The following is a 12,471-nucleotide window of genomic DNA, read 5'->3' as shown; positions in this document are numbered from 1 at the left end:
AAACATATTTATACAAGATTAGTTTATAATGTATGGATAAAGCATGTTTTTTTTTCGTGTTGTAACATCTGCAGAATCCCGAGGGATTGGTTGGTGCCTGAGCCCGGTAGGACGAGGATACCAACGTATCCTGAGGGATTCTGAAGATGTTATAACATGAAATGAAGATGCGCTAATGCTATTCTAGCATAAAATGCATAAAAACTGACAAATGAATTTATTGTCATTCAACGTCATTAAATTTCCACAAAATGGGCAGGAATGTCCGAGTTGTTTTTTTAATACTGATGTCATTTCCTTTTGAACTATTCATTTTGGGGCTGAATGACTATGCTTTGCCATGGAACGTACATATATAGGTGTTTTAACAGCACATGAGCGCGAGAATCTCTCTGTTAACACATGTTTTCTCTCCTGTTAAAACACCCCCCGAAAAAGGACAAGAACAGCAATTTTATGCTAGATTACATATTTTCCCACAGGACTTTATTATTTAAGACTAGTTTATATCAGATAAAAGTAAGTATCTTTTATTGCACTTTGTCATAATTCTAATACACTTTAATTACTTTACTACCTTTGGGCGAACTTTACAAATTTGAAAGTGAATTTCAACAATCTATTCAAATGATGACCTAAGTCAATATGCCTTAAGCCACTTTTAAGTAAGCATAACGTAAAAATTCCAAGAACCTACGTCAGCAAAGAATCTATTACACCTTCAGGTAAAATACGTCTACATAACCTCAAATGTTTAGATATTTATAGAAAAAGCAATATAGACGCATACGCAAGAATGACCTCATTTAAGACAAAACATATTTGCCAATGGCTAAATTAGAGAACAAACAAACAACTTCTAACAACATATTGATTCTCTGAATAATTTGCTTAGTTCTTAAGCATAATGCAGAAAATGTGAAAATCAACAAAGTTTTAGTCGCACATATATAGCAAGACGTGTGGTAAAGCTTTATTTGTTTTGTCTTGTTTTGCTGGGTTTAACGCCACAATGACACAATTATAGCTTATAAGGCGACTTTCAAGCTTTAGATGGTGGAGGGAGGCCCCAAAAGCCCATCCATGCATATTTTCATCATCGAATGGTATCTAGGTAGAACTAATGACCTTCGAATAATTCAACGCCCACAACAAGGTTCAAACCCACATCAGTGAGGAGCAAGTGGTTCTGAGCCAGGAACCTTAACCAATCGCCTACAGAGGGCCCTATTATAGAATTTTTTAGTCAAACTACCATGGTTTAAGCCACACTGACAGTACTTTTCAGCTTTTTTGGGATGGACGAATACCTCCGGTATGCCAATGTCCCTCAAGGCATTTATTCTGGGCACAAGCTGACACCTGGGTTGCATTGACATTCCAGAAGCCAGCCAAATAATAGTGTCCATCAAACATATCTGAAGTGTCTGTGTAATAGAAACCTCATTAAGGCAATACTAGGGAGCTAGAGGTATGTTATGCATTTCATTAACCCTCATTAACAGACTCATTCAAAAACCTAGTCTGCTATTCTTTTTCTTGGGTGCATTCTATACTACAGATTTTATTCCCTTTCATAATGACCTATGCAGGGCTCACACTCACAGAGGTAAAGGGAAAGTAATTTGAAGCAGTAGGCTGAAGAGCATTGTTTTTGTTTTTACTTTTTTCAGCAATGAATATGATATGTTCTTATTGATAATCAGTGGGTTACAGCATTTTGTCTTTTATGCATTTACACAATTCAAGGGAGAACACCACATTTCATGTTCACCATTTTTACTTTCAGTGTTAACTTCTCCTGATGTATTAATGATTTTTAGGTTGGGTTAGAGTTGCACCGACACAACTAATATTACAAATTTTTCAGCTTTTGATGGTGGATTTAAGAATCTGGGTGCCCCTTTGGACATTATTTCATCTGGAGCAGGCACCAGGGCAGAACCCCAACCTTCAGCAAGCCAGCTGGAAGGTCTCTTCACATGAAGAATTCTACATACTTACCCACATCATTGATTTGTTTGCTTTGGGTTTAAAGCCGTTTTTCAACAGTACTTCAGTTATGTAATGGCGGGCAGTTAACATAACCAGTGTTCCTGGATTCTGTACCAGTACAAACCCGTTCTCTGCAAGTAACTGCCAACTTCTTCATAAATCAGCGGTGGAGGACGAATGATTTGTGACACAATGTCTTTTATCAAATCATCACGGGGAACATACGCTTAGCCCAGCGCATGAACTTGAGGGACAGCGATTTAAAGTTTACTTTAACCACTTGGTCATGGAGGTGCCTGTGTTTGACATAGACAATGCAGGTCATATGACTTTTCAGCTAAGTATAATTCATATGGTAAATCTCCAGTTATCATTTAAAGATATCCAATGGCCATTTTTCGCTAAAATATTTTATCATAAGATATTTACTTAAAATGTATTCAAATGATCATCGAATGTATTTAACTAAGTATGTCAATTACCATCATCGAACAAGTCACATCTTTTTTACTGAGATTCTGGTCAGGAAAGAAAGACACGACCTATACATGGGTATAGGACAAGACCTCATTTTTTCCCTTGCTCAAAAAATAAGAAAATCGATCTTTGTTTACACCGCGTACCTTTACATTGAAGAGAATTCAAGGGGAGTAACTACCTATGAATTGGGCATAAGTAAAAGCCGGTATCAGGACCCGGCATCTTAATTGAATTTTGTAAAAAATGTAAAGTTAAGAGCTCCCTCAAGTTATGATATTCTATATAGCGAATGAATATCTTGAAGATAAATTATTTGGCTGTTCAACCTATAAGGCTATAAAAATGATAAATTCTTCCATTAAATAGTTTTGAAATTCTATGTAAGCTTTGGCAGTAGCAAGAGACTTCGATAAACAAAAACCTTGTTAAAAAATCTGTAATAAAATTGTTAAATCTCCATGGCATTAAAACATCATGGTTTTGATTAAAATGACCATTCTAAAAGGGAAAGCATGATAATAAAATTTATGGACATTTAATTTGTCAGCTGGGATTTGATTTTGTAAATTGACGGAACCATTAAAATTAGTCCCACACAAGTATAAAAGATTCCATAATATATATATGAATGGAAACTTCAATCTAGATGCATACTAAACTTACATTTGGGATTATAAATCCAGCCTGGTCTTTTTTAACTCCAATCGACTGACTAGTCGCGTTTGACACATCCATTCTTTTCTCACTTTGGGCAAATGTTTGTGTTTTTTGGCTTAATGTTGTTTTATTTCTAGCACTTAGGTTTTCATCGGCATTCAATGCTTCAAGAATACTGGTAGTTCCAATTTTTCCTCTCGGCTTTGGTTTAGCCGGTAAATTGTTTGATGAAGTTTTTTGTACATTAGAACAAGAATTTGGACTATTTGCATTTATCAATCCTATTAACAAAGAATTGTCGTTTGAATTTGATGCACTTGAAGTTTGGTTTAACTGTGTCTGCAGTTGTTGCTGCGTCTGCATTTGTTGCTGCGTCTGCTGCAACGTCTGCTGTTGACTTTGTAAACCTTTCAATAATTCTTCAATAATATTTGCCGCATTGCCTGAGCTCAAAATAAGATTTTTCAATTGCGTGTTTTGTAATAATTGCGAGATCTGATCTTGGTGTTGTTGTTGCTGCTGCTGCTGCTGTTGTTGTTGTTGTTTCTGCTTTTGCTGCTCCTGTTGCAATGCCTGAATTTGTTGCTGCTGCAGCTTTCGTTCCAGTTGCTGCTGTTTCTGTTGCTGCAGCTGTTTTTGTTTCTGTAATTCCAACTGTTGTTTTTGTTGCTGTTCTTGCAGCTGTTGTTGTTTTTGATGATTCTGTTGCTGTAACAACTGCAACTGGTTTAGAATGAAATTGTCTGTATCAACCATCATCTGAGAAGCATCACCTGTTGAACCTGGGGAGGGTGTGGCCACTGGACTGTCGAACAGCCCACTGCTGCTTGGTGTGGGCGGAGACTGTGGGGACACACCCATCTGTGGGGATGGTACCATAGACGTTGAACCCATGTCAACATCCATTGAAGGCACTCGAAGAGGCTGACCCATCTGGAAAGCAACAAAAAGCATTACAAACAATTAAGTCAATACCAAAGCTTTTTTTTTTTGGAGTTTCATACCATATTTAAACAGTGTTTAAAATTTGTTTCAGGAATGATATATTACCCTTCCAGTGTCCTGAAATTTTTATAAGTAATGGATCATTCTCCAAAAGTTCATAGATCTACGCTCTCCCTACTGAGCTAAGCGGGTGGGTCTTTCATTTGTAAGAAATGAGTTCCATGCAATTTTGAACAGTCAGGTAACCTCATTTTCTTGTCCAGGGGAACAACTTTCCAACCTCTTTATTTGCAGTCTACTCTCTATTAATGTTAAAGCATTTAATTTTGCAGGTATTAAATTGTGTGGTATTGGTTAAAATGGCTATTTCATGATGCAATCATGGAAAAATAAATTGGCAGATTTTTACTTCTGAACATACAAGAGCTGCCTAATGACAGCGCACTCAAATGTTTGAAGCCCTTTCACCTAATACTAGCTTACAAAAGCTTTAGCAAAATTTTCGAAATTGAGAAAGGGGCATAATTTTGCTAAAATGTAAGCCAGAGTTATGAAACTTGCCACATGAGGTCATCCAATGATGTCAAAGACATGCGAAGAATCTGAAAACATCTGGTCACGTAATTCTTGAGAAACATGCTTACATGCAAAACTGTCACAAATTTCTATGTTAAAAAGGCACATAATTTTTACAAAATGAAAGAAGGAGTTATGTAACTTGCCACATGAGGTCATCTCATGATGCAGAAGACATGTGCGAAGTTTGAAAGCATTTGGCCTAGTAGTTTCTAAGAAACCTGCTTACATGCACAACTTTGATGCTGCCGAATGAGTAATTACAAATGCTCTACTACAAATGTATTTGAAAAATTTCATATAGTCAAGCTAAAACTGAATACAAATTTTTTATTATCAGTTTTTTTTTTTAAACAAATTTCAAGGATTGACTCTATCTAAAATCAATGAAAAATTACAATTTCACAGTACTGAAAATTTTTCATAATAATATACAAATAAATATCATGTTCTACCTGATTTGAGTCGTTGACTGTGCTTTGACTAGAACTGGACGGCTTTGAAGTTACCCAAAACTCTGCAAGTAAACAACTGTGAGTAAGACACCTAATACTAACTTATTTATTAGTCCCCTACTGGTTGAAAACCAGTTTCGGGGACTATAGGAATGCACTTTTCCGTCATTCTGTCCGTCCGTCCGTCCGCAATTTCGTGTCCGGTCCATAACTCTGTCATCCATGAAGGGATTTTAATATTACTTGGCACAAATGTTCCCCATGATGAGACGACGTGTCATGCGCAAAACCCGGACCCCTAGCTCAAAGGTCAAGGTCACAATTGGAGGTCAAAGGTCAACAGGGCTTTTTTCCTGTCCGGTCCACAACTCTCCCATCCTTGAAGGGATTTTAGTATTACTTGGCACAAATGTTCCCCATGATGAGATGATGTGTCATGTGCAAATCCCGGACCCCTGGCTCAAAGGTCAAGGTCACAATTGGAGGTCAAAGGTCAACAGGGCTTTTTTCCTGTCCGGTCCACAACTCTCCCATCCTTGAAGGGATTTTAGTATTACTTGGCACAAATGTTCCCCATGATAAGATGATGTGTCATGCGCAAATCCCGGACCCCTAGCTTAAAGGTCAAGGTCACAATTGGAGGTCAAAGGTCAACAAGGCTTTTTTCCTGTCCGGTCCATAACTCTCCTATCTATGAAGGGATTTTAATATTACTTGGCAGAAATGTACCTCATAATAAGATGATGTGTCATGCACAACTTTCAGACCCCTAGCTCAAAGGTCAAGGTCACACTAAGCAGTCAAATGTTAACATAGCATGAACAGGGTCTGTTTCGTGTCCGGTTCATAACTCTGACATTCATTAAGGGATTTTAATATCACTTAGCACAAGTGTTCCCCATGATGAGACGACGTGTCATGCGCTAAGCCCGGACCCCTAGCTAAAAGGTCAAGGTCACAATTGGGGGTCAAAGGTCAACAGAGTTTTTTTCCTGTCCCGTCCATATCTGTGCCATCCATGAAGGGATTTTAATATTACTTGGCACAAATGTTTCCCATGATGAGACGACGTGTCATGCGCAACACCCGGTACCCTAGCTTAAAGGTCAAGGTCACACTTTGAGATCAAAGGTCAAGAGGATTTTTTTCCTGTCCGGTCTATAACTTTGTCATGCAAAGCAGGATTTAGATATCAGTTGGCACAAATATTCCCCTGGATGAGACAACATGTCATGCGCAAGAACCAGGTCCCTAGATCTAAGGTCAAGGTCATATTTAGAGGTCAAAGGTCAAATTCAAGAATGACTTTGTACGGAACATTTCTTCTTCATACATGGAGGGATTTTGATGTAACTTGGAACAAATGTTCACCACCATGAGGCACCCTTGTTTTTAGAATTACGTCCCTTTGTTGTTACTATAAATAGATTTTATTGTAACTTTTTTATTACTGGCGGTAGAGAAAAATAGAGACCACTTTTCTGTGGTACAGCATGCATGTTACATCCAATTTTTAGGTGTATTTTGACCTATCTCTACCTGGTAAAGAGTTTCTTGTGGACTTATATTATATAGATTTTTTTTTTTTTTTTTTTTTTTTAAAGATTAATTTCCCTTTGTTGTTACTATAAATAACTTACATGATAACATTTTTATTATCAGCCAAAAAAATTCAATATGAAAACAACTGTGGGTTTTTATATATGCACATTTTAATCCAAGTGTGTTGTTATAACATATTGTATATGTAGTACAATATTGTTTATACTTCATTGACAGATATCAGTTCATTATGTTATACTGCAGTAGAGAAAATTAGGTGCCTTCCAGTAGGGGACTTTGTATTGCATGGCAATACTTCATTCACTTGTTCTCTCTGTTTTGTCCTTAAAACCAAATTTACAGTACTGGTCATACTGTAAAACCAGATGTTTTAAAAAACTTAGTTTGCTGCCTTCAGTATTGATTCATGTGGTAGAATATCTGCAACAGATGGCCAAACTGTGAAAATACTGGACTCTTACAACAACAGAAACTACTTCCACAAGTATTTATTTCTAAGAAAACGGACAATTCAAAAATACAGTGAAAACAAGTGAATGAAGTATTGCCATGCAATACAAAGTCCCCTACTGGAAGGCACCTAATTTTCTCTACTGCAGTATAACATAATGAACCGATATCTGTCAATGATGTATAAACAATATTGTACTACATATACAATATGTTATAACAACACACTTGGATTAAAATATGCATATATAAAAACCCAGTTGTTTTCATATTGAATTTTTTTGGCTGATTATAAAAATGTTATCATGTAAGTTATTTATAGTAACAACAAAGGGAAATTAATCTTTAAAAAAAAAAAAAAAAAAAAAAAAAAAACTATATAATATAAGTCCACAAGAAACTCTTTACCAGGTAGAGATAGGTCAAAATACACCTAAAAATTGGATGTAACATGCATGCTGTACCACAGAATAGTGGTCTCTATTTTTCTCTACCGCCAGTAATAAAAAAGTTGCAATAAAATCTAATTATAGTAAAACAAAGGGACGTAATTCTAAAAACAAGGGTGCCTCATGGTGGTGAACATTTGTTCCAAGTTACATCAAAATCCCTCCATGCATGAAGAAGAAATGTTCCGTACAAAGTCATTCTTGAATTTGACCTTTGACCTCTAAATATGACCTTGACATTAGACCTAGGGACCTGGTTCTTGTGCATGACATGTTGTCTCATCCAGGGGAATATTTGTGCCAACTGATATCTAAATCCTGCTTTGCACGACAAAGTTATAGACCGGACAGGAAAAAAATCCTCTTGACCTTTGATCTCAAAGTGTGACCTTGACCTTTAAGCTAGGGTACTGGGTGTTGCGCATGACATGTCGCCTCATCAAGGGAAACATTTATGCCAAGTAATATTGTAATCCCTTGATGGATGACAGACTTCTGGATCGGACAGGGAAAAAACCTTATTGACCTTTGACCTCCAATTGTGACCTTGACCTTTGAACTAAGGGTCTGGGCTTTGCGCATGACATGTTGTCTCATCATGGGGAACATTTGTGCCAAGTAATATTAAAATCCCTTCACGGATGGCACAGTTATGGACGGGACAGGACAAAAAACTCTGTTGACTTTTGACCCCCAATTGTGACCTTGACCTTTGAGCTAGGGGTCCGGGATTTGCGCATGACATGTCGTCTCATCATGGGGAACACTTGTGCTAAGTGATATTAAAATCCCTTAATGAATGTCAGAGTTATGGACTGGACACGAAACAGACCCTGTTCATGCTATGTTAACATTTGACTGCTAAGTGTGACCTTGACCTTTGAGCTAGGGTTCTGAAAGTTGTGCATGACATATCGTCTTATTATGAGGTACATTTCTGCCAAGTAATATTAAAATCCCTTCATGGATGGGAGAGTTATGGACCGGACAGGAAAAAAGCCTTGTTGACCTTTGACCTCCAACTGTGACCTTGACCTTTAAGCTAGGGGTCCAGGTTTTGCGCATGACACGTCGTCTCCTCATGGGGAACATTTGTGCCAAGTAATATTAAAATCTCTTCATGGATGGGAGAGTTATGGACCGGACAGGAAAAAAGCCCTGTTGACCTTTGACCTCCAATTGTGACCTTGACCTTTGAGCTAGGGGTCCGGGATTTGCGCATGACACGTCATCTCATCATGGGCAACATTTGTGCCAAGTGGTACTAAAATCCCTTCAAGGATGGGAGAGTTGTGGACCGGACAGGAAAAAAGCCCTGTTGACCTTTGACCTCCAATTGTGACCTTGACCTTTGAGCCAGGGGTCCGGGTTTTGCGCATGACACGTCGTCTCATCATGGGGAACATTTGTGCCAAGTAATATTAAAATCTCTTCATGGATGACAGAGTTATGGACCAGACACGAAATTGCGGACGGACGGACAGACGGACGGACGAAATGACGGAAAAGTGCATTCCTATAGTCCCCGAAACTGGTTTTCAACCAGTAGGGGACTAATAAAGCCACTGCGAAAAATTCATATTTTACAGTATTCATACAATCCTAAAGTATTTACACTAGGCTGTAAATGAAGCTTTATTCTGTTTCAAATGCTCTGTATTTTGTTCCCTAGAAACACAAGTAATATTGTCCTTTGTGGCAGCACAGTTACTACCCAATCAGGTCTAAACCCGCTCCTTCTGGACAATATCAACAAAACCATCACTTCCATGTACAAAGCTATAACTGAGAATTACATGCCAATTCCAAAGAAAAACAAGAGCACCGCCTTGCGGGTGCTGACGCTCATCTGATTTTTTTTGTATAATAGAAATATTGTCCTACCCATGATTTTCTAAGTCTAAAAAGGGCCATCATTCTTGCAAAAAGCAGGATAGAGTTATGTTTCTTGATGTACAGTGTCCACTTATGATTGTGAAAAACTGTTGCAAGTTTTAAAGCAATAGCTTTGTTAGTTTATGAGAAAAGTTGCCTTAAACATAATACTCAACCAAGAAAATGATTTTCTAAGTCCAAAAGGGGCAATAATTATTGCAAAAAGCAGGATGGAGTTATGTTGCTTGCTGTACAGGGTCAGCTTATGATGGTGAACAAGTGTTGCAAGTTTCAAAGCAATAGCTTTGATAGTTTAAGAGAAAAAGTTGACCTAAACATAAAACTTAACCAAGAAATCTGATATTTTCTAAGTCCAAAAGGGGCCATAAATCTTGCAAAAAGCAGGATGGAGTTATGTTTCTTGCTGTACAGGGTCAGCTTATGATGGTGAACAAGTGTTGCAAGTTTTAAAGCAATAGCTTTGATAGTTTAGGATAAAAGCTGACCTAAACATAAAACTTAACCAAGAAAACTGATTTTCTAAGTCCAAAAGGGGCAATAATTCTTGCAAAAAGCAAGACGGAGTTATGTTTCTTGATGTACAGGGTCTGCTTATGATGGTGAACAAGTATTCCAAGTTTCAAAGCAATAGCTTTGATAGTTTAGGAGAAAAGTTGACCTAAACATAAAACTTAACCAAGAAATCTGATATTTTCTAAGTACAAAAGGGGCCATAAATCTTGCAAAAAGCAAGATGGAGTTATGTTTCTTGCTATACAGGGTCAGCTTATGATGGTGAACAAGTCTTCCAACGCCGACGCAGACGCTGACGCCGACAACCGCTCAAGTGATGACAATAACTCATCATTTTTTTTCAAAAAATCAGATGAGCTAACTAGAGCTGTCCATAAGACAGCCTATGCTCGACTACTAGAATTATAGTCCCAGAAGCAGGAAAAAATTACCCTAAATGTTAAAATATCTACAGAGTTTCAATCCAGTATCTGCATTTGTTTTGGAGATAGCAACTTGCATGCAAAACTTTAACCAGAAGTTTTAAGTTCAAAGGGCCACAAATTGACCAAAATGCTTGTCAGAGTTATGGGACCTGATGCAATCAACTAGTTTTATAACCCTGAAGACACATGTGAAGTTTCAATTTAATACCTGCATTTGTTCTGCAGACAGTAACTTGCATGCAAAACTTGAACCAGAATTTTCTAAGTCAAAAAAGGGGCATAATTTGCCCAAAATACATGTGAGATTTACTGGACCCAGTGAGGTTGGTAACTGATCTAGAAAAAGAAAAAATAAGTTTCAAATCTACATGCCTTTCAGCAATAGCTGTATGTACTTGCAGGCAAAACTTTAACCAGGATTTTCTAAGTCAAAAACGGGGCATAATTTGGCCAAAATGCAGGTCAGAGTTATGGGACTTGATGCTATCAACTAGTCTTATGACCCCAAAGACACGTGTGAAGTTTCAATCCAATATCTTCATTAATTTTGGAGATAGTAACTTGCATGTAAAACTTTAACCAGGAAAGTCCAAAAGGGGGCATAATGTCCTCAAAATACATGTCAGAGTTATGGGACTTGACCCAGTGAGGTTGGTAACTGACCTAGAAAAAGAAAAAATAAGTTTCAAAGCTATATGCCTTTAAATGATAGCTATATGTACTTGCATGCAAAACTTTAACCAAGGTGTGATGCCGACGCCGACGCCAGGGTGAGCAGAATAGCTACACTATTGAATAGTCGTGCTAACAAGAACTGTAAAAGGTATGTCAGATTTACTTCTCACCTGCAATGGGGTCGAGGTCCATGAAATCTTCCAGGTTGGGCTGTATACCAGGTTGCAAGTTTGGCTGGAACTGTAACAGTCCAGGCTGTATGTAGTCTCCATAACCAAACCCAGCTGAAATTCATACAATTTCACTTAATAGACCTAATAAGTAGTTTAAAGATTTGCTAAAAGTTGTGGAGGCAGATCAGGGTTTTTTAACTAAAAAGGGAAGGGGCCTGTAATGTGTTGAAAATAACAGCACCGTATTTGGCCAAATGGGAATAAAAAACTGACATAAAGTCAATTTCTTCTGAAAAAATTTTTTTTGAGAGGAATTAATAGGAAGAGGCTTATAAACAGCACCAACTGCCAAAGAAAAAACAAAACAAACATTTTGATTTTGATTTTCAAGGACTGCAAACACTGACTTTTTCTTTTAAAATAACTTACACAATTCTTTTGGATTTGGAAAGTCGAAAGGTTGTTTCAGTGTGGAGAAGAGACTGTCAGAAAGGTCCATCATTTCCTGCAGATCTCGCGTGTTCAACAAAAGATCTGTGCTGGACGTCTGCTGCTGTCTCGGAATACCAGATAATGAAGATATCTCACCAACTCGCTTTAAAAGGTTGAAATCCTGAGAAAAAAGAAAAATGCACTTTTCACTGAACGTTTTTTAATAACATTTTACTCAATGGCTTTCACTTAAGCATTTACAAAACTGCTACCTTTTTTATGTTTATTGATTTGCTAGGTCTTCACAAATCTTTCAAGACAGTGAATGAATTTTTAAAATTGGCTCAGAAATGAGCTTTCCATAAGACAGTGCATTTGACTAGTTGACAATTTCTTAGTCCAGCGAGAGCCATTACTTGGGAAGACTTACCTAAAGGAGATATTTTATTATCATTTCTAAATAGTTAGAGGTTTATTACAGTAATGAATAGTCAATGGTGTGATCATTGATGGCTTCAGCACCCAGGCTCACTTAAGCAATTCATGTCCTCCCTGTTATTCTGCTAGATACAAATACAAAGCTTTGCGCAGAGGGCTGTTTTGGGGCCATATATGTATTCTGCTTTTATTTTCTATTTGAAACAGCTTTAGCTTAGTCAAGCAGAAATAAACTGATCCCTCAAACATGACATGCCATCCCTGTGAACTAACTCATTCTTTCTTTCTGACTGGCAAACCTGAGCTAAGGTGTCAAAATGTTTGCACTTTTAACGGTCAGAGTAAATCA

The 12,471-nt window shown here is 37.5% G+C and overlaps 1 protein-coding gene across 2 annotated transcripts in view; it reads right to left on the bottom strand.

Annotated features, from left to right (window-relative positions):
* Positions 1 to 12,471, bottom strand: part of LOC123533853 (MLX-interacting protein-like) — a 97,123-nt gene that overhangs the window by 67,186 nt on the left and 17,466 nt on the right. For both annotated transcript variants that reach the window (XM_053519909.1, XM_053519910.1), the window contains exons 5-8: positions 11,682 to 11,865; positions 11,250 to 11,363; positions 5,109 to 5,170; positions 3,139 to 4,065 (exon numbers count right to left, since the gene is read on the bottom strand). In XM_053519909.1, the coding sequence (XP_053375884.1) occupies positions 3,139 to 4,065; positions 5,109 to 5,170; positions 11,250 to 11,363; positions 11,682 to 11,865 (1,287 nt within the window). The remainder of the gene's footprint in view (positions 1 to 3,138; positions 4,066 to 5,108; positions 5,171 to 11,249; positions 11,364 to 11,681; positions 11,866 to 12,471) is intronic.

The sequence above is a fragment of the Mercenaria mercenaria genome, chromosome 12 (assembly GCF_021730395.1).
Source record: "Mercenaria mercenaria strain notata chromosome 12, MADL_Memer_1, whole genome shotgun sequence".
In the NCBI taxonomy this organism is placed as follows: domain Eukaryota; kingdom Metazoa; phylum Mollusca; class Bivalvia; order Venerida; family Veneridae; genus Mercenaria; species Mercenaria mercenaria.
The sequence above is the reverse complement of the archived record's forward strand: the minus strand, read 5'-3'. Positions and strand labels throughout refer to the sequence as shown.